At 58.9% G+C, this 24692-nt stretch overlaps 1 protein-coding gene across 1 annotated transcript; it reads left to right on the top strand.

Annotated features, from left to right (window-relative positions):
* Nucleotides 1–24211, top strand: ADAM33 (ADAM metallopeptidase domain 33). The gene is made up of 24 exons (XM_035325811.1): nucleotides 1–454; nucleotides 3022–3104; nucleotides 8034–8110; nucleotides 10227–10302; nucleotides 10953–11029; nucleotides 11220–11406; nucleotides 11725–11790; nucleotides 11895–11966; nucleotides 12422–12588; nucleotides 12690–12774; nucleotides 13259–13401; nucleotides 14588–14765; nucleotides 14966–15055; nucleotides 15409–15604; nucleotides 16118–16226; nucleotides 16727–16931; nucleotides 17789–17866; nucleotides 18759–18867; nucleotides 19289–19439; nucleotides 20089–20179; nucleotides 20945–21190; nucleotides 21632–21795; nucleotides 22359–22376; nucleotides 23064–24211. Exons 1-24 carry the CDS (start codon nucleotides 331–333, stop codon nucleotides 23113–23115), a joined length of 2844 nt encoding a protein of 947 aa, XP_035181702.1. The 5' UTR covers nucleotides 1–330; the 3' UTR covers nucleotides 23116–24211.
* Nucleotides 24212–24692: the final 481 nt, after the last annotated feature.

Raw genomic sequence — 24692 nt, 5'->3', positions numbered from 1 at the left:
GCAGGGGGTGGATAGAGTTTGGGATCAGCCTTCGCCGCCCGTCTGGTTTTCATTAGTCAGCCCGGCTCGGCCAAGAACCACAGCAATAAATAAAGGCGAACAATGCCAGCCCCCTCCCTGCAGCCACCCCCATCTTGCCGCTCGGCCCCAGGATGCAGCCGGGTGTCTGGGAAAGGGGGCTCCGGCCACGGCCGAGCGGGACAGGCCGGGGAGAGTGAATGGGGCTGGCGGGGGGAAGCGGGACGGAGGGGAGGGGACCCGAGAGCATAAGAGGGAAGGCAGGGCCGACGGCGGCGAGCAGAAGCAGTGACAGCCCCCGGCAGCACGGGCATGGCGAGGCTGGCCCCCCGCAAGCCCCCTAGCCGCCGGGGTTTCGCCATCCTTTGGGGGGACCACGTCTTCCTCCTGGGGCTGCTGCTTTTCCCCGGGCAGGGGGCTGCTGCTGGGCCACGAGGTAAGGGAATGGGGATGGGGGGGTGGTGGGAAAGGAGGAGCACACCCCAGTTTGGGGGTAGCGGGGTGCGGATGGGGGCACCCCACTTTGTATGGGGTCCGGCGGTGGTGGGCGTGCATGGGGTGGCATGGTTGGGGCTGCCACGGGGCAGCCCGTGGGGGTGGTCGTGGGTTGCGATTCCATCCCTTGACCCCACAGCCTTGCTTTTGTGTGTATGTGGGGGTCCCCCCTCCAGAGACCCCCTTTCTGCGGGTCCCCCCGGCCCCCTCCCAGCGCCGCCCGGGCCGTGCCGATGCCTCTATATGGTCTGGTTGGGAGCGGAGGGCTGCGAGCAGCCACGGCCCCCGTGCCAGAGGAGGGGAGACAACAACACAGCCCCCCCAGGACACCCCCTCCTCCTCGTCCCACACTGGGGACCCCTCAGGTCCCCATAACTCTCCCAGCTCCGGATGGCTGCAACTTGAAGCAGAGCCTGGCTTGTGCCGCTGAGGCGTGTTTTGGGGTAAAACTCGGCCTTTTCTGCTGTTGTGAGCAAATCCGTTATTTTCCCTGAAGCTTTCAAGCATTTTTTTTTTTAAACCAGGGTGCTTGCTGAAAGTCTGTCTTTGCCGGTTTATGTTCAGCCTCCTGTTGCCTCCATTCTCCATCCCTTTTTTCTTCCACCCGCCCCCCCGGGAAGCTGAGACTTTTCCTCAACACCCGATTTTTATGATTATTTTTCTCTGTCGAGCTTTGCTGGATTCTGTGGTCCTGCAGCCAACAAGTTTTCCAGCAGCTCCGAGCGAGCCGTGCTGCTGGGAGAGGAGCGGGGCGGGCGCTGGGGGCCAGAAATCCCCGTTTTGGTAAACTTTGGGCAAATCCCCGCTCCGAGCAGCGGACGGCACCGTTCGGCCGCAGCCCGGGCTGCGCACCGAAAGCATCCCGAGCACCCATGCTCCCGACGTGGTTTTCCCAAAAGGGCTGGGAATGAGTGTGTTTTCCAGGAAAAAAAAATAATAAAATAGCAGGGGGTGGGAACTCCCCCCTGCTCTTCGTTTGGCTTTCTTTGAATTGTGAGTTTTAGGGCCCTATCTCAGGCTCTGGGGCTCTGCTATTCCCGGCAAAATCCCTAGTCAAAACAGCGGAGCAGCTGAAGTTAATAACCAAGGGGCTTTACAACGTGGCCCAGCCCCAAACCCCGCAGCACGGCCGCCCCTCGCCGCACGGATGCTCCCCCGACAGCGTGGGAGCAGGATGGGCCCTGCCGCAGCCCCTTGCCGGCGTCGGGACTTTTTTTCAGCTATTTTCCCAAGCAGCCAAAAAAACCTGAATTTGGCCTCTCGGCCCCATCGCCGGGGGCTCCCTCCTCTTTGCCCGGAGGAAAAGTGGTTGTTTATTTATTTTTTCCCCTCTTTCATTGTAACGGGGAAGCAGCGAACTCGCACCGTGCCTCAGTTTCCCCGTTTGTGCGGCCACGGGGTCGGAGGCCCCGTTATCCTTTTTGGAGGAAGTGAGGAGAAGGGGGCTGGGAACGCGCCACCACCTTATCTGCAGTTATTCCTGGAATCTGATTAAATGCTATATACATAATGAGAGCCGATTAAATGCCACTGTGTGATATCTCCAGGCCAGTCCAGCCAGGCTGGGCAGCTTTAAGTGCTCACTCTGCAGCTCCCAACCTACAGCTTCATCTTTTCTTTCCCCCCTCTTTTTTTTTTCCTTCAATAACATCATCTTTCTTCAATCCAAATCTCCCCAGATAGTTGCAGGGGGAACCAAAACAAGCGTAGAAAATTATAAAGCCACGGGCCCTGTTATTCCACTCCCTTAGTAAATAACTTTGCCCTTGGCTGGGGAAGGTTACGAGATCCAAGCTTTCACTGACAACGTTTGGCTTGGCAAGGTGGCCTGGCGCTTGACGTTTTTGCTAGACCTCATCCCCTCTCAGCAGTGTCTTCAGCGGCAGATTTTATTTTTTTCCCTGTTGTTTTCCAGGCTTGAGCCATCAGTAGCTGCTCGTTCTGCTGCAATCACATACAGCCACATTGTTTATGAAAAAAAATAAATCTTAGAAAGCCTGCCTGGCTCCAGTCGAGCCAAGGAATGGCTCGTGCTGCTCTGCCCAGGGGAGCTGGGTTGGCTCAGGCAAACCCGTGCCCTGCCGCGGCTCCTTCAGCAGCCGTGGGATTGAGCAGAAGGCAATGGCTCCATTTCTGGGTGACTGGACCAAATTTCCTCATCTGGATCAGTGGAATGAAAGCATAAGGATATGTTAAAAAAAAAAAAAAAAAAAGAAAAAAATCCATTTGTGGGATTTTGGGAGCGGGCGGGAGGCACCGGTTTGGGGCTGGGAGAGCAGGGATGCTCCAGGAGCCAGGCTGGGGCATCAGTGTGGGTGCTGGCATGGGGATGGGGCGATGCTGCAGCCTTGTGCCGATGCCCAAGCCCCCAAAACCCCAAAGAGGTGTCCCTGGCTGTCCCCACAGCCCCTCTTCTCTTTGTATGGCTGCTGAGAAGCTCCTGTTGTGGGGACTTGCCCCGGGAGGCCTTGCTCCATTCACACGCTCACCAGCTCTTCTCTCCCCCAGGCCCGGCGTCCCATGGGGAGCGGGTGACCCCGCACTGGCTCCTGGGGGGCCGCACCCGGCGAGCTGTCAGCCTGGACGAGCAGGTGAGGACCGAGATGGCTCCTGGCCCCAACACCGTGCTGTGGGAGCAGGATCGGGTCCTGTGGGGCTGGGGCTCTGTGGTGTGGGGACGCCGAGTTTGTAGGGCCCAGGGTGTGGGGTCCCCAGGAGGGTGCCCAGCCCCACGTCCCGGCGGCTGCTGCAGCTCCCCCAGGAGGAGCCCCCCAAGCTCTGGGCAGCCTGTGCCAGGGCTCCGGCACCCGCCCGGCCCAGCAGTGCTGCCTGAGGGGCAGGGGGAGCCGCCGGGGCTCCGGGCTGGGCCCGTGGCCTCTGGGCATGGCCCTGAAAATGACCCGGCTCCGGCATCATTGATGCCCAAGAGTTGTGTGGTATCAAAGACCTCTCTTCCTCGGGCTCCCTGCTGGCCTCCATGTGGGTCGCTGCAGGAAACCGCTGTGGTCTGGGGCCACGCGGCCTCGTTGCTGACGAGTTTCGGTGCCGGGAAGTGGCCTGGGGGCGTAGCGGTGAAGCCACCTGAGATGTCTCCACGTGAGACCTCCGGGCCAATGCCTTCTCTCGGGGGATTTGGCAGCAGCTGCCCGGAATCGTCTTTCTCCTGGAGCTGAAATAGCCTGCGGTGTGCCCAGCCCCGTCGCCTCGGGGACCTTGTGGTCACCCTGCGGAAACGTCCCCTCCCTCCCCGCTCCATGGCAGCCCCAGCCGGGGTTATATTTAGGCTGGACGGAGGGCACCCGAGAGGCGGGCAGTTTATTTATACCCTTCCTAGCATCCCTGCTGCCCAAAATCGCATCGGGCAGCAGGGTGCAGGCACGTCCCGGTGGCTACCGGGCTTGGGACGGCCACCGAAAGGCAAAGGGGTGGCCTGGCAGGTCCTGGAGCTTCCTGGCATCCGCTGTGCCTCCGCCGGCTCCAGACAGCCGAAACAAGGAGGCTGCTGTTCGGAGGGGCGGCGAGGAGGGGGGAGAACCGCGGGAGGCAGACAAAGGGCGAGCGGGCTCCCGCTTCCACATCGAGACCCGAAGCGTGGCGAAGGGTTCTCTCCCATCCAACCCTTTGCCCCCAGCCTGTTGCCGAGTGCTTATTTATAGGATAAATTTAATCCAGCCCCCCCCGCTCCCCAGCCCGTGTCTCCTGCCCTCCAGCAAAGACGCTGGAAATAATCGCGGCCACGTCTTCCTGGCGCACAAAGGGGCTGTTTGTCCGCGGCACGCTCCTGCCTGGCCTGAAGCCATGGGGAGGAAGAGGAGGAGGAGGAGGAGGAGGAGATGCTGGGGGCAGCGTGCAGGAGCGAGGAGGGATTTTTATGGCCTGGGATGAGTTGTGTTGGGTGGATGTGGGCGGGAGAGCCCGTAGGTGTGAGCGCACCCGGGCTGTGCACACCCTTCAAAGTTGTCCCCAAGGTGCTGGGATGCCGGGCTTGGTCCCTCTGTTGCTTTTCCATTAACCAAGTGGGAAATGATGGCTTGGAGTGGGCAGGATTAATGGGGTGACCCGTGCCACGTCCCCGTGCCATCCCGGGAAGCATCCGTCGGACACGGTGGTGTCTCCTTTTGGCATGGATGCTCCTCCCGGGGGAACCGGTGGCGAGCAGGGAGCTGTTGGTGGCCCCGGTGGCCCCGTCGTGTGCGGGCTGGCATGGCGCTGGACCCGGCCTCCTATTGTTGGGGCTGAAATCCCTGCGGGCTCGCGGCTCCCGGCACACATGGAAGCGATTTCGGAGAGGCCAGGGAGGAGGTCGTGGGGACCCTGATTGCAAACAGCTCCCTCGTCGCTGGCTTGGGGTGGGATCCTGCTCCGTTGCCACCAGCTGTCCCCTGTCCCCACTGTCTCACTGGCTGGCAGGACGGTGTGTGGTGCTGTCCGGGTCGCTCCCTGCCTGATTTCTTCCCCTTTGGGGTTGTTTTTTTTTGCCACGTGTGGATTTAGCTGCCTAGGAGCGGGGTGTCCTGGCGTCCTGTGCCTCACTGAGATCTCGGGGTCACCCCCTCAGCAGGTTTGTTGTCCCCCTGTCCTGCGGCTGGGATCTGTCTGTCCCCTTCTCCATGCTGCTCAGCAACCCGGCTGCTCAGGACCGTCCCCAGGAAGCATCGCCAGGGCCGGGCAGGAGCAGGAAGGGAGGAGCAGGGAGCGCCCTAACCCCAACCCTGCCCCGCTGCAGGTGCCGTTACCCGGCCCCGTGGCACGGATCCCGCAATCTGTTTCCTGCAGGGAAGCCCTTTTCCCTTTGCAGTGTGTGGCAGGGCACAGACCGAGCCAGGACGTGGCTTTTGAGCCAAATTTGCTTTGCAACGACCAAAATCCTGCCTCTGCACCCAGGGCCTGGATTCTCCTGGTTCCTGTTTGACCCCAGGGTGCAGCTGGAGCTGGAGGCTTGCTCTGGGGGTCTCAGAGCTCGATGCTGCTGTGCATTTAGCTGAGGACAAGGCGGTGCGGTCCCCGTGCTCCCACACAGGTTTGGATGATGGGAAGCTCCTGGAACCCAAACTGCTGCTCGGCTCCAGCCCCTCCTGAGCCCGGAGAGGGCCTGGCTGGGCCGCGATGCTCCAGCTGGGACCTCAGCTGCAAAAGCCATCACTGCATCCTCGGTAGTGTCCATCCCCTGCGGCGGGGTGGGAAACCCATCTTCCTTCCCTCCTCTTTACATCCAGGCTTGCATGGGACCTCGGGGCTCGTGGGACCTGCCCGAGCTGGCGGCCGGGCTGAGGTCTGATGTTTCCAGCAGCTCTGGAGGAGGGCGCCCAGCCGAGGACGTGTCCAGGAGCCCTGGGGAGACAGAGATCTTCTTTCCCCTTGAACAACAATGCGATCTCCTTGGCCTCAGCCCCTCTGCAAACACGACTGTGGTTTTTCTGGTCATATTGGAAAGGAAAAGCGGAGTCGAGCTCTGCCCCGCGGGCTCCTGGCCAGGGCAGATTCATCCCGACTGCTCTGCGCAGCCCCCGCTGGGACCGGCTTTGCTGCGATGTGCTGGAGAGGGGCCACGGCTGTCACGGCTCCTGCAGCCCCTGGAGGGTCCGGGGCATCTTTTGGGGCTGGTGGAGAAGGGCAGCGGTGTTTGGGTCGGGATGGAGCCGGGATGGTGCTGGAGCCGGGATGGTGCTGGGACCAGGATGGTGCTGGAGCCCAGGACGATGCTGATCCTGCCCCGTGCCGGCAACAGCCAGCAGGTCTCAGAGCCCCAACTTGTGTCATTTACACTCCGGGCAAAATTATCAACGCTTAATTAATGCAATTAACATCATAACCATTCCTGGCCTCAGAGCTGGGTGACCTGGCTCCTGCCCGCCATGGGAGCTGCGCGCTCACTCCTCTTCCATCCTTTCCATCCTGATCTTTATTTCTTCAGGGTTTTGGCCTCCCAGCATCAGCTCCCCGCTGCCTCCCCGCGCAATCCCCAACCCCAGGGGAAACTGAGGCACGGGGAGGGGCAGACCTTGGGATGCAGCCCCGTGTGGGGTCCGAACACCGATCCCATTAGAAGCAGTTTATTTTCCAGCCTTCAACGATGCGACAGAGCGTGCACGGGGGGCTGCGAGCATCGGTGCGATCCTGCTCGCCCTCGTGTCCCTTTAAGACTGTCTGGGAGCGAACATTTTGCCAGCAAGGCCCCGAAGTCGAGGCTGGGAGTAATTGCTGGGGAATTTAAACCGAGGAGGAAAGCTGGGCCTGGGGAGGAGGAGGAGGAGATGGGCGCGGGGAGAGGGATCGGGGTGGGAGCAACAGGCTTGAAATACGGGAGGGCCGGGGAGGCGGGGGGGGAGGTGGAGGGGAAAGCAGGGAAATCGCAAGAAAAATGTACAGACCATGTTTGGCCAGGGAGCGATGTTTGTATAAGATCATGTTCTAAAAATACAGCCCGTTCCCACCAGCGGCGGAGCAGAGAGAGGAGCCGAGAGAGGAGCCTTCGGCCCCGGCTTCCTCCTCCTCCTCCTCCTCCCGCGCCGCACAGGGCCCCTCGCCCACCAGGGGCTGGTGGGGAGCAGCACGGCCTGGCCTCGTTGTTCCTCGCTGGTTTTGTGGCTTTTTTATTTATTTTTTTCCCCTCGAAGCCCTGCGTCTGCTCTCCTTTTTTGGAGCTGGGAAGACGCCGTGCGAGGCGGCGGGGTTGGGGCTCGGCCATCACGGCTCCGTCCCCGCGTCCCCGTGCTGCCGTGGGATGGGGCGAGCAGCCCTGCATCGTCCTCACGCAGCTGGGTGACAGGGGCTCAGCCCTGTTTGGGGACAGGAGAACCCCGTGGGAGCTGCTTATCAGGAGGGACCCAGGGGTGGGGGACAGACCCTGTGGGGTGCTGGGTTCGGGTGCTTTTAGGGGATGACTGATTTGGGGAGGCGCATCTTGGTGCCGTCCCCCACCTGCACACCAGCTTTGCTGTCTCTCCTACTGCCCCATGACCAAGTGTCACCCGCTGCCACCTCCCCGGTGGTGTGACATCCCAACCCCACGGCCACCCAAAAAAAAAAACAGGACACAGAGGCTTCAAGCTCTGCCAAGTGGCACCAGGGATGATTTTCGTGTCCCTGGAGCCGGGACAGGGATGTGGGGACATGGTCGCACAGGGAGCACATGCGAACCAGCCTTGCTGGTGTGGGTCCGTGCGCACGGTGATGAAACCAGTTCCCGTTTTCAAAGTGAGGGATTGAGTAAAACCTCCGGCATCCTGGGGAAGCTGAGTCAGATGCTTCCTCCCGCCGCCCCCGGGTGTCTGTAGGGCCGTGGGTCCCCATTCCCCGAGCCGTTCCTGCTCATCTCCGTGGCACCGCGGCGCTGCGGCTGCCAGCACCCCCTGGTCCCATCTCCAGGACCTCTCCTCCCTGCGTCCCCGCTGATGCCCACCCCACTCCTGCTTCTTCCCCCCCCCCATATTTTACAGTAGGTCCTACAATAATAACACAGGCAGGTGCCTCCTGGCAGCACTTAACCCCTTCCTAACCCCGTCCCTCCTTCCCTGCAGGAGCCGGCGCCGGCGCGGGCAGAGGTGGCCGTGATGGCTGAGGGCAGAGAGCTCGTCCTGGTGCTGGAGAGGAACGAGTAAGTTCACAAGCTGTGGGGAAGGGGCGGTGGGTGTCCCTGCCGTGGGACCACCTGGACTGGGATTACCCGTGGCTTTTTTGCTTCATGGGAAGGGACAGCTCACGGTGGCTTCCTGCTGGCCGCGGCCAACGCAGCGCTGCAGGATGCGTGGTGAGGGCTGAAATGCTTTTTTTCCTGTGACTCACGCCCGTGTCATGGCACAAATGGGCTGGGCAGTGCCACGGTGCAGGGCACGGTGTGGGGAAAGGATGGAAATGGTCCTACAGCCCTGCTCTGGGCGGGGGGCTGCTGAGGCTGCAAGAGCTTTGGTGGTAGCTCGTTTGCTGCTGGCATCGAGGGCGTTTGGGAAGCTCTGCTGCTCTTCTGCTGCTCCTGCCTCGGATCAGCCAAGCACGGAGAACCTCCGGGCGGTCCCTGGGGACCTCGTGTCGTTTGTGCTGTTGTGTTTTCGGGTCTCTCCTGGTGCTGGGTGGCTCTGAGGTGTCACGCAGGTCCGGCTTCTGCTTCTGCTTTTTGCCAGCTGGGGATGCAAACCAGCTTGCAACACCTAGCCTGGTCCCTAGCTGCTGCAGCGGGCCCAGAAATGTTTTTGTTTCTTCTCACGACCCTAATTCTGGCTCTGGAAGAGAGCAGGGAGAGCTGAGCCCCGTCAGATGGAGGTGGCACCGAGTTCGCTGTCTTGTGCCAGCCCTGCCAGCCCGTGGGCCAGCCAGGCTGTGCGAGACCCCAGATCTTTTTTCCTGCAGTGCTGGGAGAGGTGGTGGGCCTCCAAACCCATCCCTCGTGGTCATTTCCAACAAGATCTTCCCTTGGGCAGGAGGAGGAGCCGCATCTCCCTGCCCTCCCTTCTCCAGGGCTCCCACCTCGCCTAGGACATCACAGGGGATGAGCCCCAAGCTGGGACTTGCTGTGCTCCTGCTGGGGGTCCGCTCAACCCTCCCGGCTCCTCCTGACCCCAAGCACCTCCCGGAGGCTTTCACATCTCCAGCGTCCTCAGCTGACCCGTCCCCATCCCTGTCCCCGTTCCAGGACCCAGTCCCAGCTCCCATCTGGTTCCCCTGCTAGACTGGAGCTACTGGTGCCAGGCGCCTGCTCGCGGGGACGTGGGTGCCAGGAGCATGCCCGCAGCAGCATTTTTGGAACCAAAGCGGATACAAAAAAAAATCCAAGAGACAGGGAAGGGGGGGCCCGATGCCACTCTGGGGCTGGCTGCTGGCTACGTTTTCTCCTCCTGCAAGAGCAAAACCACGGAGAAGGGACCCAGCAACCCAGCCTCGAAGGGCCAGCAGGTGAACCCAGCCCCTCGTGGTCCTCCCGCGGGCGGCAGGGTGCCCATCACCCCGGCGTCTGGGCTGGCTTTTGCCTTCTCTGCCACCGGTCCCCCCCTGCGCAGGCGCGTGGGACACGGGCTGAGCTCTGGCTCTTCTCGCCTGGCGGCAGGAAGCAATTTGTCAGCGCGGGGCCGGGGTGAGAGACGGCTGGCGGCCGCGGGGAGCGGGGCGAAGGCAGGGCCCTGCGGCAGCAGCCTGAGGCTTTTTTTTTTCTTCACCAGCATTTTTGGAGCGGTGGCGCATCGGGAGCAGCACCCTCGTGGTGCCATGAGTGATGTGCCCGATGCTGTGTTGGAGACCCCAAAATTGCCGTGCTCTGGGGCTGGACCCCAAGTTCGGGGCTGACCCCGTCTTTTCCAAACTGGGCATTGCCCCTCGGGGACTTTGGCTTGGTGGGGACTTTGGGTGCTGCTCCTTCGCGGGGGTGGGGGCGAAGGGAGACTTAGCAGGGCCGAGGGGCTCTGTTGAAGCCCCATGGGGGGCTTGGTCCTTATGGAGAAGCCGTCACACCCCCAGGAGCTCGTCCTCAAGGTGGCAAGCCCTCTGACGCTGGTCCCCATGCCCAGGACCCCGAGCTGGGTGGGCAGCCCCATCCTTGCTGAACCTGGGGACTTCAGAAAGGGGCCAGAGGCTGTGATTCATCCCCGTGCACATCTCCTGGAGGGGACCTCCCCGTCCCTTTGGTCCCCCTGTGCCAGGCTGCGTCCTCGCTGGCCGTGGGCCCCAAAATGGGCCAGCACATCCCCATTGCAGAGTTCCTCACCACTCCTCTCTCTCCGCAGGCTGCTGGCACCGGGTTACACCGAGACACACTACACCACGGACGGGCAGCCCGTGACGGTGGCTCCCAACCACACGGTGGGTGCCAGGCATGGGTGTCACTCGTCTCGGAAGAAGGGGGACGATGATTTTGGGGTGTCCCAGAGCCTCAGCTTCCCCGTGAGGAGCCCCGAGCATCCCCAAGTGCTCTGGACCTGCATCCTCTGTGCCTCTTTCAAGTTACGCAGACAGCTCAAGCAGCAGCTAAGCCACCCAGATTGTCCCTGTCCCCCCCCCCGTGCACGTGCCCTGTCCCCGTGGCGGTGTCTGGGGATAGCCACGTGTCCAGCCCGCTCTGGGAAGCCACCCGGGTTGAAGCCAAATCCCCACCAGGATGGGGCACAGTGGCTGGCAGCATCACTGGTGCAGGAGGAGCGAGGCAGCACGTGGCTCCTGGAGCTCTTGGGACATGGGCACGGGCAGCACCAAGCTGGAGCAGCCCCCGCTGTCCCCAGTGTCCCCTTCCAGCAATGTGTCCCCCACGTGGGGGGACCGTCCGTATCCCAGGCTGGACCTCCAGTGCTGTCAGCATCCTGGCTCCATCCATCCTGGTGTCCAGAAGGATGCTGCTCGCCTGGCTGTGAAATGCAAAGCAGGCAGCTTGTTTTGGGATGAATACATAAGATTTATGGCCGGCTGGCTCTGCGTGGCGGCTTCTAACCAAGGTCTCCGTCCCCTCTCTCTCCCAGGACCACTGCTACTACCACGGGCACGTGCGGGGCTACAGGAGCTCCTGGGTCGTCCTCAGCACCTGCTCGGGAATTCGGTACGGAGCCTGCAGCGGGGTTTTGGGGCTGCCAAAGGGGAGCTGGATGTGGTTCCACCTCCCTCTCTGCGGGGACCCCGCTCTGATGACCCCTCCGAGCACCACGGATGCTCCTGCGAGCCCAGCTCGGTGCTCTGCGGGGCTGATTTTCCATCTCTTCCCCCCCCATCCTGCTGCTCTCCATATCCAGGGGCCTGATCGTGGTGAGCAGCAACGACAGCTACTACCTGCACCCCCTGGGGACCCCTGAGCCGGGCCAGCACCTCCTCCTCCGAGCGGAGCACCTCCCCATCGCAGGGGGCACCTGCGCCCACGGCGACGACTTCGGGAGCACCGTGGGTGCCATCGCCCGGCTCTTCAGGCCGGCGGAGCGCCGGGTAAAGGCAGCCCCGGGTCCTTCGTGCGCCGCTGGGGCCGCCTGCGCCCTCCCTAAATGTCTGCTGCTGCCCTGGGTGGGAGGCTCACGGGGTGTCAGCCTGGGCAGGAGACCCCAGAGGGAGTCTAGGATGTGGGTTGGGGTTGGTGTTGCGTTGGGTGGGATGGGATACGGGGGGACACGGGGGGGTTGTGCTGTAGCTGCCCAAATTGCCCTCCCAGCTATCCTTCCTGGGCGGCTCTGTGGTGTCTGGGGAGCCCGCGAGCCCCCCAGGCTGCCCACCCCTTCTCTCCTCCAAGCCTTTTTGTCTGACTTACAGGCAAAGAGAGATGCCTGGAGGACCATGAAGTACATGGAGCTCTTCATCGTTGCTGACAACACGCTGGTGAGTGCCACTGGAGGCCGAAACGTGGTCCCCGGCAGAGAAGCCAGGAGCTCTGTTCCCTGCTCCTGCTCTGCTGCCCTTCCTCCATCCCCATCTCCTTGCAGTTCAGGAACCAGAACCTCAACCTGGGCCACACCAAGCAGCGAATCGTGGAGATCGCAAACTACGTGGACAAGGTAACGCCGGTCCCTCGTCACCACCTCTGCCGTTCCCAGCACGTGGGAAGCACCTGGGCTCGGGGCCAGCCCGTCGGAGCCCCTCAGGGACTGTCCCCGTGTCGCTGGTGCTAGGGATTTAGGTGGCAGTCATGAGCACACGGTGGAAAACGCATTGTCCCCATGGTGGGACATGCCATGATGGTGGCAGCTGAGAGAGGGTCACCCTGCTGCAGCCTCAGAGCCAGGATCTCAGCCGGCATCCCTGAGCTGGGGCAGGATTGGTGCCGTGGTTCTCCAAGCGGGTCGGTTTTGGCAGTGGGTGGATGGCCTCGTGCCACCACGACTGGCTCCTGTGCCAGCTGGCTTTGGGACAAGCGCGTCCCCGAGTCGCCCAGCGGATGGCAAGCAGGGAGGTGACGGCGATGGGAGACACGTGGTGAGAGCCAGTCCCCTCCAGCCCCGTCCCCCTGCAGTTTTACAGGTCGCTGAACATCAAGGTGGCCCTGATCGGCCTGGAGGTGTGGACGGAGCGGGACCAGTGCGCCGTGACCAGCGACGCCAACGCCACGCTCTGGTCCTTCCTGCAGTGGAAGAAGGCTCTGAGGGCTCGCAAGAAGCACGACAACGCCCAGCTGCTGACGTGAGCTCCCTCCCGGCCCGGCCTGAGCCCTCCGAAAGGTCTAATTGCTAATTGCTCTGCCTGGAGGAACTAATTACCCTTCTGCTCTGCTTTCCGGGCAGCGGGAAGACGTTCAGGGGCACGACCATCGGCATGGCCCCGCTGGAGGGGATGTGCAGCGCGGACAACTCCGGGGGTGTCAGCATGGTAAGGGGGCACGGGGGGCCTGCTGCTCCTCCTGGCTCAGGAACCCCATCCCCACCCCATCTTTTTGGGGTCAGAGGTCCAGACTTGGTCCTGGGATGCAGCCTGAGGGCAACCAACGATGCTGGTGGCCCACTCCCCCTGTGTACCCCCTGCTTGTTCTGGTTTTGCAGGGTCATCTCCCACCCCATAGACCTCTCATGCCTCTCCCGATGGGGTGACGGTGACCCTGTGGTCCCTGGTTAAGGCTGGCAGCGTGGTGCATGAGGTGTCTGTCTTTTGGGACATGCCCTTCAAGGCCCCAGCCTTTCAGCAGTCGGCTCCAGCCCCAGATCTTTCCCTCGCTGGGCTTTCAGGAGACCAAACTCCACCTCATCCACGGGCCCTCCTCGCGCGGCACCCAGCTGCAGTCCCAGGGCTGCTGGGGTCCCTCGCAGGGACCTTGTGGGCCACCCCCAGAACTGACACAGCCCCCGTCCCTGCTCAGGACCACTCGGAGCACCCCATCGGAGCCGCCGCCACCATGGCCCACGAGATCGGTCACAACTTCGGCATGAGCCACGACAACCAGGGCTGCTGCGTGGAGGCCACCCCGGAGCAGGGCGGCTGCGTGATGGCAGCGGCCACCGGGTAAGAGCTGGCAGGGATGGGGACAGGGACAGGGACAGGACACAGCCACGAGCCTCCCAGCAAGCTGCAGATGGTGTTTGCAGATGGACAGCCTGACCGCATCTCCCTCGGACATTTTTTACTTCTTTTTTGTATTTTTTTTCTGAAATATTTTTTCCCCCACACGTGCAGGAAGTACATCTTCGCCTGTCCCTATTTGCATGCCCATGTACCAGTTTATGGGTATATTTATTTGGTCACCAGTTTATGGGTATATTTATTTGGTCACCCTACCAGAACTTGCAGGGACTTACTGTTTTTTTTCTCCTGCAGCTCCAGAGATTTTCCCCAGACTTCAGAATCTGCTCAGAAAAGGCCACGTTTCGTGTCAGAAACGAGATATGCTCATAGGAAAGAAATTGTTTTTCAGCAGTATGAGGAAATGAAAACAGCACCGAAAGAAAGAGCAGGAGCTATGCTCCTCTGCTTCCTCCTTCTCAGGGCATCACCCCCCCAAACAAAAACACCCTCAAAACATGTGCAAAATTCTGGAAGGGCCGTTCTCAGAGCTTCTGTAGGAAACCACCGGTTCCCGTGCAGCTCCTTGAGGGAAGGGCCAGCTGGCTGTTAGAGAACTGACCGTACAAGTAGTAGCTCCTGATTTTATTCGGTTTATTTTTGCTGCTCAGGCCTTGCAAATGATTCCTTTTCATTCCTTTTTTTTTTTTTCCTCTTTTTTTTTTTTTTTTAATTTATTTTTTCCTGGGCACACGAGAACTGCATGCAGAGACCCGCCTTGTGGTCAGGGTCAGGGGGTCCGCGGTGCGCCCTGTGCAGAGGTCCCAGGGCCTCCTGTCTCCAGGAGGTTTCTTGCTGGAGATCCATTCCTCCAGGGGCAACACCGAGCATCTCTGCTTGCACAATCCAACCCACTCCGGAAAATATTTGGGTCCCAGTTTTCCAAATATTCGGGTCCTGGGCTGTCAGCGTCCAGTGCTCTGCTTTTGGGGTGCTCAGTGGTACGGGTTGGGGTGGGAGATGGAGGTGTTGGCGCACCTGGCTGGCGATGGTGCTGCTCCTGCTGCTCCTGGAAGGGTTTGTGCCAGTTTGCCCGTGTCCTTATTTCCCAGCTCTGACTGTGGTTTTCCACCTTCTCCTGGTCCCGACCGCCCCGGTTCCCACCCCTCCCCATCTGTCCCCTGCGCAGCCACCCCTTCCCGCGCGTCTTCAGCTCCTGCAGCAAGAGGCAGCTGGAGAACTACTTCCAGAAGGGAGGCGGCATGTGTCTCTTCAACCTGCCCGACACCAAGGACCTGGTGGTGGGCCGCAAGTGCGGCAACGGCTTCCTGGAGGACGGAGAGGACTGTGACTGTGGGGAGGTGGAGGTACGGGGACGGGTGCCGCATCGCTTTTCCCCACGGGGCACGGAGAGGGGTCTTCCCAAGGGGGTTGGGTTTGCTGGTCCCAAAGGGGCTGCGTCCCAGGGGTGGTGCCGTGAGGGTGGAGAAGGGGCCGAGGGCAGCGATGGGGAGGGAAGGGGTGGACTCGCTGCCCGTGCTGATGCTGTCTCCGTCTCCCCACGCAGGAGTGCACCAACCCCTGCTGCAACGCGCACAACTGCACGCTGAAGATGGGGGCCCAGTGTGCCCACGGAGACTGCTGCCAGAACTGCAGGGTAACCCCCTCGTTTCCTCACCCCCCCTAATCCTCCCCTGGACCACGCAGTGAGATATGGCCCCCGTGGGACCCATGCTCTGCGTGTCCCCAGGATCAACCCTCCTGGTGCCACACGAGGAGGGCTGTGCCTGGATGTGCATAAACTTGTGTCCTCAGGGGAGTCTCTGATGGCTGCTTTGTGGCTGGGTTCCAGCCCCAAAATCTGCCTTTGTACCTTGACAGCCCCTCACAGTCCCAGAGGGGACATTACAGATGGTTTCTGGCCACACGCTGTGCCAGGAGGCAGCGTCCATCCCAGCTTGTCCCATTTACTTCTTTTGGTGCTGATGTTTCTCTCTCCTCCCGCGGCAGCTGAAGGTGGCTGGGACGACCTGCAGGGAAGCAGCAGGATCCTGTGACCTCCCCGAATACTGCACGGGCGCCTCGCCCTACTGCCCGGCCAACGTGTACCTGCTGGACGGCTCGTCCTGCGCCTACGGCGAGGCGTACTGCAACAACGGCATGTGCATGACCCACCACCAGCAGTGTGTCCAGCTCTGGGGGCCAGGTGAGCCCCAGCCCTGCCTCCACGGGCATCCTCATGGCCCCTTGCTGGAGCAGGAGCCCCGTCGGGTCTCGGTGTATCTGCACAAGGGGTGCCTGAGCCCCCCTGCCCTCCCTTGGGGCTGGAGTGTAGTGGGCAGAGGCACCTTGCCCCTGTGCACACTGCGGTGCCCACCCCAGACACCCCATTTACACCCACACCCCCCCACTCCCAGCCAAGCAGCTCCCAGCTCCCTGTCCCCATCTGCACAGCGGCGCTGCCAACCCCAGGGCCAGGGGAGCTGCAGCAGGCACAGAGGGGACAAAATCCCACCCCCCAGAGCCAACACCCTCTGCAGGACCCCAGCACAAAGGGGGGTTCATCCCTCCTGGGCTGTCCCTCACCCAGCACCCCCAGCAGCCCCCTCATGGAGAATTCCCGAGAGCGTTTTCTCAGCCGCTGGTCCTGGTCCTGGGGTTTCTCCCTGCTGGCTGCTTTCCCCGTCCTGCTGCCTACGAGACCTTCCCCCTACCACAGGTGCCTGGCCAGCCCCGGACGCCTGTTTCCAGGACGTGAACATGGCCGGCAACACCTACGGCAACTGCGGCAAGGACAGCCAAGGGCGCTACGTCAAGTGCGACAAGAGGTGGGTGCCCCATCCATCACCCCCAAGTCCCATCACCTACCCCGAGATGGGGCTGGCAGGGCTGCATCCCCACCTCCAACATCACCTCCAATGTCTCTAGTTTGGGCCTCAGAAGCCACCAGGTCCTTGCTGGGCTTGGTCCCCATCACTGCTGGGAGGTTGTCCCACTGTGTGCCACCTCCCTGCCCAGCCTGAGGGGAAAACCAAGGACAGCATCTGCAGGAGAGGTCTTTAAGGGAGTGTGTGCTCTTCAATATTCCCTGCTAGAGCAGTGATCTTAGAGGGGAACCCCTGCCTGTTCCCTCCAGCACCTCTCTGTCCATCTCTCTCCCCACCACCTCTGCTGTCCATGATTTATCTAAGCTCCTTCTGAGCCTGCTGAGCCTCTCCCATGACCATAAATTCAGAGGGAGCTGAGCCAGCAGGGAAGGGACAATGGGGCAGCAAGGATAGGGCACCCCGCTCCTCCTGCCTTCATCTCGGCTGTGCCCTGCCCCTAGGGATGCCATGTGCGGCAAGATCCAGTGCCAGAGCTCGGCGAAGAAGCCCCAGGGGACCAACACCGTCTCCATCGACACCACCATCCGCTTCAACGGGCGGGAGGTGAAGTGCCGGGGCACCTACATGTACACCGCCAAGGACGACGAGGAAGACCTCTCTGACCCCGGGCTGGTGATGACGGGGACGAAATGTGGGGATGGGATGGTGAGTACCTCTTCCTGAGGCTGGGGTCTCCTAAGGGGGATCAGCTCCTTGGCTCTTGTCCCACTCTGGATGCTCTCCACATGGTAGCCAGGCCACTGTACCTGATTTCCCCTATGTTTCCAGACATTTCCCTGATGATATCTTAGCTGTGGTATTTCTAGACATCGCCAGATGCTTGTGCGTAGGCCACCAAGTCCTCCTCAATTTGATTTCCGTCTTAATTTACCCATTAATGAAAAGTAGAGCGACCACAGCAGGGCCTGCCTCCCCCAGGACTTGATGGAAGAGGTTTCTTCCTATGAACAAACATTTTCCCCCAGGAAAGCTGTTTGGATAGATACAAACGGATACTGCTAGCTGAGCGTGTCCCCTTCACAGCCCCTGCATCTCCAAGTATTTCTCAGAGGGTCAGTTCAGCTGGGGATGGGCTGGGAGCAGGGATGTGTGCCAGACCGGGCTGGCCGGGCAGATACGGCCTCTGCTGTTTGGCATTTTCCGAGCGAAATTGTCATCCCAGTTTGGGTTGGAAGCCAAAATGTTGACGTTTTCATGAGAAAGTATGGACGTTTTTGAAAACCTGCCTATTGGGGTGGATGGGAAATGCCTTCTCCAGAAAGTGGGTGTCAGGGGAGGGAGGTGGTGGTGGCTGCTCTCCGCTGAGCTGTATGGGACAGAAGAGGGCAGAGGATTTCTGGGCTGTGCTGAAAACCAGAATTAAATGCATTCATCTGGGACAACGTGCCTTAACCAACTTGCTTTTTCCAACGTTCAATGTCCTTCCAGAATCCTGTGAAGCCAAACATTGCTGTCCTGTCTCTCGGACCTTTCCCAACCTTTTCTTCTCGTCTCTCTTTTAGGTTTGCAAAGACCGCCGGTGCCAGAATGCCTCCCTTTTTGAGCTGGAAAAGTGTGTTTCTCAGTGCAATGGCCATGGGGTGAGTTTCTAAGACCTACAGCAGGCTCCTGAAATGAGCTCAGATCCTTAAGCAAAACCAAGATATGTCCCACAGGGATGAGCCTTGCAACACAGCGGGGCATCTGCATTTCGTAATGCTCCCATCCACGTCAGCTGCAGGTGAGACAGAGCTGAGGGCTTTGCTTGTCTGGGTCCAAGTTAGAGGGAGAAGAGCATTCCTGATGTAACGACCATCTGCAAAATTTGGATCAGGGTCCGGCTTGAACTGGATAGCATTCAGAGCTCAGAGCAGGTGCCTGTTCCCTCTGAGAACAAAGCAATGGACAGAAACACAACGGGGACTGCAGAAATGCAGGGAAGTGGTTCAGCGAATACCCAAAGCCACTATTGTCCAAAGCTTAAAGGCTACAAAGATTTGATCCCTGCAGGTGAGGACTCCCTAGGCCATGGCTTTGTCAGATAAGGAGACAACAAACAGCACTGCTGGGTTATGCAGAAAAAGGTGATAGGTGCAACACCCTAGGATAGGTGCATTGTTAAGGCTCCTGCCTTGGATTCTCTCAGCTTCAGAAATGCTGTGGGTTAGTGGGACATACCCCGAGGGGAAGATGTTTAGCAAACTTCTAGCCTAACACAAAGTATTAAGGCCGATGGTGTGAAAACTGAAGCCGTAAGATGCCTGTCTACATGGTTTCTGCAAAGAGCAGGGATAAAACAAGCAAGAAAACATCTCCATAAGTTGCAGTCACAGATTTGAGTCCAACACAGTCACGATCCAAGTGATGTCCCGGGGGAATATTAACAGGGGCTAAGCTTCTTCAGCCCAGACTCCTGCCATCTGATCTCACCCCTGTTGGACCATCATTTCCATGTGTCCCTGGTGGTCTCCAGCCCTCCTTCTCTCCCTGCAGGTCTGCAACAGCAACAAGAACTGCCACTGCAACGCTGGCTGGGCTCCCCCCTACTGCGAGAAGCCAGGCTTGGGCGGCAGCGTGGACAGCGGCCCCGTGCAACACGACAGTGAGTCCTAGAGTCCTAGAATCGCAGAATCATTAAGGTTGGAAGAGACCTTCAAAATCTTCAGGTCCTGGCACGTTGTAGTGCTGCTGGGACTGGGGCGATGCCACGCGACGGGGAGGCAGGGCGATGAAGCTGCTGACGGCTCAGTTCCCAACTATGCTGCCGTGGGATTGTTCAGGCAGGCTCAGCAGCTGCTTGGTGGCCATCCATTTTTATCAGAGGCCAGCAGATTTACTGCTCCTTTTTCTGGAGGTGTGGTGGTGCAGTAATGATGTCTCGAGCCTGGGTGACTGGGAGTGGGCAGAGGGGTTCAGTGTTTGCATCGAGCAGAGCTGTGCTCTGGATTTATCCCCAGCCAAAGCAAATCCAGAGGCTGCCAGCCCTCCCAGCCCCGTTCTCATCCTTGTGTTTTCCCTAACAGATCATGAAGCCATCTTAATAACTCTTCTGCTCATCTTCCTGCTCTTCCTCCCGGCCCTGGTGATGAGCATCTACTTCTGGTACCGGCGGGAGAACTCGCTCCTGAATAAATGGATCAAGGAGATGAGGAGGAGGAGCCAGGAGACGTACCGGTGGGTGACACGTCCTAACCCCTCTCTCTTCAGGACCCAGTGGGACCTTTTCTTGCCCCTGGCAGCAGCCAGCCTCGTAGGAACAGTTGTGGGGGAGCAGGGAGAGCACAGGACCTGCTCCAGAGTGGTATGAGACCTGCTTTGCGATATGAGGAGCTCCTCCTGGGGACAACCTGAGGCTTTCAGCTCTCTCCTGAGCAGAGGGCAGGAACGATCCCTTGGACAGGGTGACCCTAGATAGTGATGATGAAGGTGGCCTGGTACCGAGCAGCCTCCTTGCCATATTCTCCTAGCAGGCTGCAAGAGCTGGAAGGGCTCTAAATGAGCACAGAATTTAAATATTCATTGTTTCCTCTCCCAGCATAGCCACACTCTCATGCCCTAGACTTCCTGCAAGCATTTGAGATAAAAAACCCAGAGCCAGACAAGCACCTTCTTTTATATTGCTAGTGGCTTCAGAAATGCCACCATCCCCTCATTATCTCAAGACTGACTTTTGTTCCTGCTCGCCCAGCCCTGCAAGACATTTCCCTGTCTGTGGAGGCAGGACCTCACTGATGTGCAGCATTTTGGGAGGCAGGAGACTTTTTGTTGCAAGGATGGTTGTTTTATTTTGCCCTCTGTGATTTACATTTGTGATCCCGGCCAGGAACAAAGCCTTTGGTCGGAAGGCAACCAGTGGCCACTCCAAAGCTGCTTTCACCTTGCGGGACATTTCCACCTCCAGTCACACTAACAAAGTAAGTAATGACTCAACTTTATTTTTTTTTTTTTTATTATTTTTTTTTCCTCCCTGGTCCTGCTACTTGTGGCTGATCACATCTCCCTCTAGTAACTCTCCCTCATGGGCCAGCTCCATGCTGGTTTTGCATGTTATTTTGGGGTGAACCCTTGGGCAGTAGTAAGCATCCCTGCTAAAAGTGAGTCTTTTGAGCTCTGCCTGCCTTAAAAAACCTTGGTGACTGCTAGGAGCCTCTGCAGGGATTTGCCCCATCCCCATGGCAAAGCCTGGCAGGGGCTCTGCAGTCCTGCTGGTGGCTTTTGCATCTCTGTTGGCCTTGGGGTGGGTAAGCCCGAGGCAGAATTTAGGAAGAAAGAGTGGTGGTGGTTTTGAGCCTGGCCGCAGGATGTGAGAGCAGGGCAGAACAGACGATATCTCTCATCTCTAATTCGTTCTGGTGGAAACCTGAGATTAATTCCCCAGAGCTGGCCCTGCTCTGGGTCTCTTGAGCCTCCTCCCTGTGTGCTCTCTTAAGATTAGTGAGGAGCAAATGTGCTCAGCTTTTGGGTGGGATGGTGAAAAGTTGAATAAAAGAATAAATACCCTATTCTTGTCAAGGGTATTTATATGGGGTATAGGGCATATAGGGTATATACAGGTTATAGGGTATAGACAAGGAGTGCTGTGACTTCCCAGCACCCAGACCTTGTGGGGACATCTGCTTTTCAGCACCCAGAAAAATGCACCTGAGCGTTTCCTCCATGATCTTTTCTCATCCCTGCAGGCATCGCGGGCTGCGTTCCCTCCCAAACCCAGCGCTCACCATCCCGGCCCCCAGCCCGTCAACATCGTCCACCCGCTTCGTCCCCCGCCTCACTCCATCCCCCCGCGCCCGAGGGACCCCAAGCCTGCCAGGCCACCTCTGCCAGCCAGCAAATCGCCCACGGTCCCCACCAAAGCGGTCGTCTCCCAAGCTAAACTGCCTCCTCCGAAGAAACCTCTTCCCTGCAGCCCCGTGAGGACCCCGCTGGTGAGCGCTGCTGAATTCCCTGCTGGTCTTGGAGAAATTCCTCATCTTTGGCTGCCTGGGGCTCTGTTGGGTTGGGCACTGTTAAGGAGAAATGAATCTGTTGCAATGGTGAAGAAAGCTCAGTAGATGATGGGAATATTTTAGGGTAGTTTGGGTACTGATGTTGTATGCTCTGAAGCCTCTCAGCTCTACAGCAAGACAGAGCGGGTTGTAGGATGCCACTGGAGGCTCCTCTAAGGATCTTGTCTCTCCCCGTGTGCTTTAAAGGGTTGTAGGAGGCCACTAGAGGCTCCTCTAATGGTCTTATCTCTCCCCATGTGCTTTGGAGGGTTGTAGGATGCCACTGGAGGCTCCTCTAAGGATCTCGTTTCTCCCCATGTGCTTTGGAGGGTTGTAGGAGGCCACTGGAGGTTCCTCTAAGGGTCTTCTTTGTGATTCCAGGTCGGCCCAAAGCACCAGCCGCCTCGTCGGCCGCTGCCTGGAAGTCCTCTTCTGGTCAAAGAGCTGCCTCCTGCACACGGGCAGACCCTGCTGGTCATGGTCCCTCCTACCAACTTCAAGGCATCGGGCACAAGCGCCACGAGCCACTCTACGAGGCCGTTCAAGTAAGTTGGGAGAAGAGGAGCTGAGCTACCTCTCTCCACAGCTGGGGCCCTGCAGGCAGACACAGCAGGGGGGTCCCGTGGGTCATGCTTCTGTGGGACACCCCAAATGTCATCGTGGTGTGCTATGGACTTCTCCTCGTGCCCTCATCTGCGGCATGACCTGAGCTGTGCGGCTCTGTGTCTGGCCCAAACCTGCAGGGTCTGGCCGATGGTGGCCAGTGGTGACCAAGGCTGGGATTTTGGGTCCTTACGCCATTGGGTTTTTGTAGGGTCTGGATGAATTAAGGGAGATGCCAGCCTTTGGTGGCTGCCCCATCCCTGGAAGTGTTCAAGGCCAGGCTGGATGGGGCTTTGAGCAACCTGATGTAGCGGGAGGTGTCCATGCCCGTGGCAGAGGGCTGGCATTAGATGATCTTTAAGATCTTTCCCAACCCAACCCATTCTGTGATGTGTGTGTGTGGCTCCCCATCCTCAAGCACAGAGGGGGCTGCTGCCTTGCTGCTGGGAGACAGGGCAGTACAGGGACGGACAGTGATGCTCTCTTTCATCTTTCCTCCCTACAGGCCGATGCCACCTCAAAGGTGAGTCACAGACACCTCCCAGTTTGGAGCTGGGAGATTCAGTCTCGGTCCTTTACAGTATCACAGCTAAGGAAATCCTTTCAGCTCATGTGATACTGCTGAATCCTCAGGAAAATGAGTCACTGGATGTTTTTGCATCCTCTCCTGCTAGCCAGGCTCGTGGGCCTTATCCAGCCATGGAGGGAAGGCACCACACTGAACTGAAGCTGACCCTCATCCCCAGATGGTCTAATTACTGCTCTGCCTTTCTTAAACTATTTTAGGCTCTTATGCCTTTGTAGCTGCCACCACAAGGAGGCTGAGTATGCCCCAGAATTTCTTGGTGTAACTCAATCCCTCCAATTTGTCTATTCTGCCCGTTCTCTGGTCTGAAATGAGAAAGATTTTCAGTTCTCACCACTGGTTACCGCCTGGTGCCACCACGTGCTTTGGTGGACTCTGTCTCCTGTCAGTGTTTTAAGCCAAAGGAGAACACCTCAAAGCGACCCAGGCTGGGACTACATTTGTGAGGGAGGACATGGGGTGACATGGGGGAGGACATGGCAGTTCCAGGTCCCTCTGCTCTCGCAGACAGCATCAGCTCTGCGTTCCCTGAGCCGAGGAAGGCTGGCTGTGACGGGGGTGGTGGATGTGTGGTCTCTCTGCACCCTAACGAGTCTTCTCCTTTCCCTTTTTTTCTTGCTCTAGGCCAGTCCCAGCCATCAAAGTCCAATCCACCTCCTTCCCCTCGAAGAAGTGAAAACCAAGGACACCTTAAGCCCATCCTCCCTGAGCTGGCTCTCCTGATTTGCACTGCTGCTGGCGACAGGGGTCTTTTATTCCTCTCTTGTTTTATTTTATTTTTTTTTTTGATACCAGAGGACTATTTTTATAGGACAGAACAAGTACTCAGCACACAAACTGTGGTGGCAGGGGGAGGAGAGGGGAAAATTGTCACCGTGATACAACTAAGGGTTGCAGTGGGCTGGTGGTGGGGGCACCACGGTGGGACCTCCACCACAGCTCCAGGGATCTCCTCCTTGCCAGGTTCCCCCCCAGCTTTAATTCTTCCTGACATTGCACACGGGCTGGGTCGGGGTGCCCAGGGGGTCCATCCAACACCAAGATGCTGACGACGGTGGCAGCACAAGCTGTGTAATATCCTCCTAGCTACCTCCTCCTTCTCCTCCGGGCCTGGTGACATCCCCTGCCACCCACTGCCACCAGAGTTCAATGCTGGGCATTGTCTCCGGGGAGACTTTTGCCTTCAGAGAAGAGTGGTTTCCAGTACGGACTGTGCCATACAGTGCTGGGGCATGACCACGAAGGCTCCACGTTCTCCGGCTCCTCCAGGCCCCCTCCAAGAAAACCCAGTGACGATCCCGGGGCCGTACCTGGAAGGAGAAGCCACCTGAGAAATGGTTTGATGTCCACGGCGCTGGTGGCAAGCTGGCTACCATGGTGCTTTCGAGGGGCTTGGGAGCCCTTCAAAAACGTTGCAGGCCCTGAAGTGGCTTTGTGAGCTGCTATCACTGCTGTTCCCCAGGGGGACGGAGCCACGAGCCAGGAACGAGAGCAGGAAGGCCTCCTGCCCGTGTTGTCGGCTTGCCCAAAGGCCTCGGCCGAGCCGTTGCATTTCTCTGTGCCTCAGTTTCCCCCCGGTTGTAAAACGGGGGGCTAATATACCTACCTCACAGGGGTGTTGTGAGGTTTAGCAAACCGGTGTCTCGACAGGGCTTTACAATCCTCAGACGAAAGGTGCTGTTGACCCCGCACGGGACCACTCCGTGCCGCTTCCCCGTGACTTGACGCGCGGCTGTCAGGGTGTGAAACGAGAATGATGCCTTTGTACAGCGCCCTGGCTCCTCCGCCTGGTTTCTGCCTCAGACCTTCCCCGAGCTCGGGGTCTGCCCCCACGCAGCACAAACGGGCACCCCTGCAGCCCCCCTGTCCGTCCTTAAACCTGGGATCGGGGGGTCCAGCCGTGTCTGACACTTCAGCGACCCGGGGTTAGATCGCGTTGGACCCAGGACAAGTCTTTCTGAGACGTGTCCGACCACCGTCGAGGTTACTTGGGGTGTAGGCTCAGGGGCAGCCCTCGGGAACTCTTCTGGTGTTTCATTAACCCCCAGATTACTAAATGGGCTGCTAATTGCAGGCTGTGGTTACGTCTACTTTAACCTAAGCCGTCCATACTCATGTTTTTATTTTTTAATTTTAATTTAATTTAATTTAATTTTAATTCAATTCAATTCAATTTTATTTTAATTCAATTCAATTTTATTTTAATTCATTTTATTTTATTTTATCTTATTTTATTTTTTATTTTTTATTTTT

This window comes from Oxyura jamaicensis, chromosome 4 (genome assembly GCF_011077185.1).
Source record: "Oxyura jamaicensis isolate SHBP4307 breed ruddy duck chromosome 4, BPBGC_Ojam_1.0, whole genome shotgun sequence".
Taxonomy (NCBI): domain Eukaryota; kingdom Metazoa; phylum Chordata; class Aves; order Anseriformes; family Anatidae; genus Oxyura; species Oxyura jamaicensis.
Note: the sequence above shows the minus strand (reverse complement) of the source record. Positions and strands in the feature narration are given on the sequence as shown.

What these genes read in the sequence shown, in the direction of transcription:
- ADAM33 (XM_035325811.1), top strand. Translation starts at nt 331, where the DNA reads ATGGCGAGGCTGGCCCCCCGCAAGCCCCCTAGCCGCCGGGGTTTCGCC. An exon ending in GTGATGGCAGCGGCCACCGG is followed by an intron (nt 13,402 to 14,587) that starts GTAAGAGCTGGC and finishes TCCCCTGCGCAG; the next exon opens with CCACCCCTTCCCGCGCGTCT. An exon ending in CTCAGTGCAATGGCCATGGG is followed by an intron (nt 17,867 to 18,758) that starts GTGAGTTTCTAA and finishes CTCTCCCTGCAG; the next exon opens with GTCTGCAACAGCAACAAGAA.